Genomic DNA, 3,732 nt, shown 5'->3' with positions numbered 1-3,732 from the left:
CGAGCCGGCTACCACAGCAACGGAGCAACACAGAAGGAATTGCTGACGAGGACAGAGCACCATATTTACGCGCGACGAGCCTTCGGGAGCCCGCGTACCAGTACCACTCGGAGCGCCACAGCAACCGCACGATAAGGCGACAGCCTAGCGACAGGGCAACAGAAGATCTCCAAGGGCGGTTCAAGTCATATCTAAAACGCTAGCTTCTTTACGTGGAAGACAGAACGGGCCAGAGTGGAATGAGCAAACCGCACATCGACCGGGGCTGTGTGACGTTCGGAACTCTCACCGGAGCGCCGAGTGGATGCCAGTGGTACGACGTCGGCCGGGCGTCATGCCCAGCAGATTTTCTTTGACATGGGACACGTCGCAGAACTATTCTGATCTATACAGTACGGTGCGAATACACGGTCAAAGTCCATGGCGACAGGTGTCTGGTCGCCGCAGCTTTCATTTGATACAATAATGTCCGAGCCTAACATGCGAGTGTGCGCCGAGCTGAGTGGTAAGCTGTGGTAGCCCCGAGCATCTCACGCCGACATGGACGACTGGTGTCGCTGCCACGGGGCCTTCCAGCGATTCAGCTCCTCCTGCGCAGACGCGAAAGTCAGCGGCGGACACGCAAGGGAGCGGCAGAGACGCACCTCCACCAACTGGTGCATCGACATGATCTCCACTTCCGTTGGGGACGCGAGGGGGCTGTCAAAAATCTGCACAACACGCGACGCGGTGAGACGCACGAAAAAAATCAGGAGACACGACGAACCCGTGAGCGGTCGCTTGGGTAGCTCAGGATAGAGCCGTTGCCTTGTATGCCTCTGAGGGGGGGCAACCGGGGCCGGAGCGTCGTGGCGCTCGACGTCGTGCTTGGTTGCGCCTTTTCCTTGAGGTAGGGGCGCGCGGTAAGACTTGCAAGTAGAGATGTGAGCAATACTGCGAGCACAATCGTAACGTTAGCGTAAAAAAGGCGTACGAGCAGCGCCTACGTTTAGGAAGTACGAAAAAGATCGCGATGAAGCCAAACTTCTCGAAATTTGTGGCTGGCAGAAATGCGTACTAGCGCACGGATAGGAGTCAGAAAACGAGTTATGGTATTCGGGATGTGTACCTCACCAAGAGTAAGCAAGTAATAGCACAAATGCTGCACTGAGGTCAGCTCGATGCGGCTGGGTATGGGTGACTATTACCTTGTCAGCAATCCTGTATTGATGCTGTATAACATGAGCACACGGATTACGGAGTCCATACTGCGAGGACGAATGTACGTCAGCACCAACGTTTTGAAACGATCTACGGAGGAAACCAACTCGCCTGGAAAATCCAGTGCGGCACTGAGCCAAGAGAACACAAAGGAATGTGGCGATCAGAGTGTCGGCGATCGCGCCGGATCCGAGGTTGACGTAGAGGAAATACTACGACACAAAAGAATCCTTGAGATCGTGTGGAAGCACTAGACTGCTCCTGAGCATACCGATAGTTGCTGGAGCTTGAAGTAATAATTCGGCTGTGTGAATCTGCGAACGTAATCAATGAGAATCTCATGTGCCAGCGACAGCGCATGAGACCCACCCCCAGATGGAGAAAGCTGCGTTGGTAGGCAAGTGAATAAGTGGAAAGTGGAAACTCTGCGAGTAGCGACATACCCCAGCCACTAACTTGACCGAGCATTGCGGCGTCAGTAGCGCACTGTAGGAATACAGACAAACACACCAAATGTCGCGAAAGATGTCAATATCTGTTACGCGTCAATAACTGGTCTACAATTGGCATGGAGTACGCACAATTGACGCGGCCATGAACTTGTTCCGCTCGCTGACTGATGTAGGTCAGTGTGCATCCTGCTCATGTACATTCAAAACGCTTACATCTCCAAACTCGCAGGCAAAACCATCTGCACACCAATGTCGTAATCAAATCGAGTCTCGATCGGACGTATGTACTCACCCTCTCACAATCGCGTCACTCAAGCTCTGTGTATACGCCGTGCACTTCAGCTTCTAGACAACGGTTTGAATAACAGACTCACGGTGATAATGACATGTGCCTATACCCCAAGGAATGAGTGGAGTCAACAACCATAGATAGAGGAGGACTGACTGTAAGGCTCCTGAATGCATGGCGCGAATCATCAGCCTCATTTCATGCACAAGAATAGGAAGGAGACACACCAGACCGGCTGCGCTAGCACCATAGGATCTTCAAGACCAGAGATAGTATAAGTGTAGACGGCTTGCACAATAAAAGCCAGCTGGAGAGTGTCTAGTATCCTGTACAATTCAAATTTGAGTGATTTGTACGGTGATGTTTCTGGAGAAGTAAGAGTATTGACTCACCAGAGGAAAAAGATCTGGCATCGACGGCATATCAATTTCACTGGAGTAGCATTGGCAGAAGTAAAAGCTTACCATGCCCATTCTAGTTTTGTTATCTTCTCTTTGTCTGTAGTAAATGAACGTCTGCATAGTATTAAATCCATATAATCTGAGTATATTGTCAGCTGCGGCAGGTGGCACCTATGGCGGATAGGACTCACATAGCGGCGGCGATAGTACCTGTCCATCGTTCAGCGTATGCGGAGAAAACTGGGGGAGAGACTCGACACACCGATGTAAGCTGAGCCTAGCGCAGCGTCCAGAGAGAACAGCGCGCCAAACAACTGCATTTCTGCGGACATGGCGATGCAGTCGATGTGGGGCGCTGGCAAGAATCTGACGCGGTCGGTCTACTCGCGAATACCGACAACAGGGTGGGGGGCCACGCTAAATATGATTCCTAGAAACTGCCAGGGGGTACATTTCGCACAGTTGTCCGCAGGGTGCTCCGCGTACCGCGTGCTTCAGTCTTCCAGCTTGGAACACGTATATTCGATACTCAGAGGGGATCAACGGTCACTGGTTCCCGGATGCTCATCAGATCATCTGGGTGGTATGGGATGATGGGTGAGGCACAAAGCCCCTGTATGCTGGCGAGACTGGTGTTGCTTCGTATCAGTAATGCTGTCATTCAAACACTAGTTCTCAGTATTCCATTATGATCATGATCACGAATTCTCACCGCCATAGGTGGTCACTGTTTGCCGAGGTGCATCGACCGTATGCGTTGTGCCGCACCGGTTCTTCCGTTCTTACGCTAGTACAAAGACAGCAGCGGCAGAGAGGAAAAGCAGATTTGAATCCCGTCGTCTGTCGAGTTCACAGAGAGCCGCAACTGGCGTTGAGTGCTTCAAGTGGGTCAAGAATTCCACGTGTGGTTACGATCCACTCGGTGGTCCGCCTTGAACCCATTCATATCAGAGAAGATCCCGGGAGATACGACACCATATGTGGTATTGAGAACGGAACCGAATTAGGACCACTGTAATCTTCTGGTTATATACGGCGCACGACACGTATGGACGTCGGCAAGGGACTCGCAAATGTCAAGCCCGAAAGACAACGTCGCAACATCTGATTTTGCATGAGAAAAGGCGACTGGACTTACAAAAGCAAGCGACATACCACCCAGCATTAGATGCAAATCCACAAAAATCCACAAGAGTACCACATTCATCACGTCAACCCAGTTTGGAAAGATTCCATATGATGGACTGAGCCTGTGCCTGGCATGGTGGGCAAGTGTCGGTCGGTAGACTTTCCATCTACTCGATTACACCAATCGTGCGTGGTAGTGTGGTTTTCGAGGCAGGATGGCATGCGAACCGTATCAGCGAGTTACAAATAAGAAGACAATGCG

At 51.5% G+C, this 3,732-nt stretch overlaps 1 protein-coding gene across 1 annotated transcript; it reads right to left on the bottom strand.

Annotated features, from left to right (window-relative positions):
• Positions 1–530: 530 nt before the first annotated feature.
• FIBRA_04793 (uncharacterized protein) lies at positions 531–2,674 on the bottom strand (the record flags this gene model as incomplete). The annotated part of the gene is made up of 20 exons (XM_012326580.1): positions 531–590; positions 645–710; positions 767–933; positions 987–1,040; positions 1,114–1,141; positions 1,188–1,247; positions 1,308–1,412; positions 1,472–1,585; positions 1,644–1,651; positions 1,711–1,735; positions 1,782–1,812; positions 1,866–1,891; positions 1,953–1,970; positions 2,027–2,044; positions 2,098–2,107; positions 2,169–2,267; positions 2,334–2,347; positions 2,406–2,481; positions 2,534–2,552; positions 2,605–2,674. The coding sequence occupies 20 exons, from the start codon at positions 2,672–2,674 to the stop codon at positions 531–533; spliced, it is 1,068 nt and encodes a 355-aa protein (XP_012181970.1).
• Between the last annotated feature and the right edge of the window lie 1,058 nt (positions 2,675–3,732).

This window comes from Fibroporia radiculosa (assembly GCF_000313525.1).
Source record: "Fibroporia radiculosa TFFH 294 genomic supercontigs, scaffold3449, whole genome shotgun sequence".
Classification (NCBI taxonomy): domain Eukaryota; kingdom Fungi; phylum Basidiomycota; class Agaricomycetes; order Polyporales; family Fibroporiaceae; genus Fibroporia; species Fibroporia radiculosa.
Note: the sequence above shows the minus strand (reverse complement) of the source record. Positions and strands in the feature narration are given on the sequence as shown.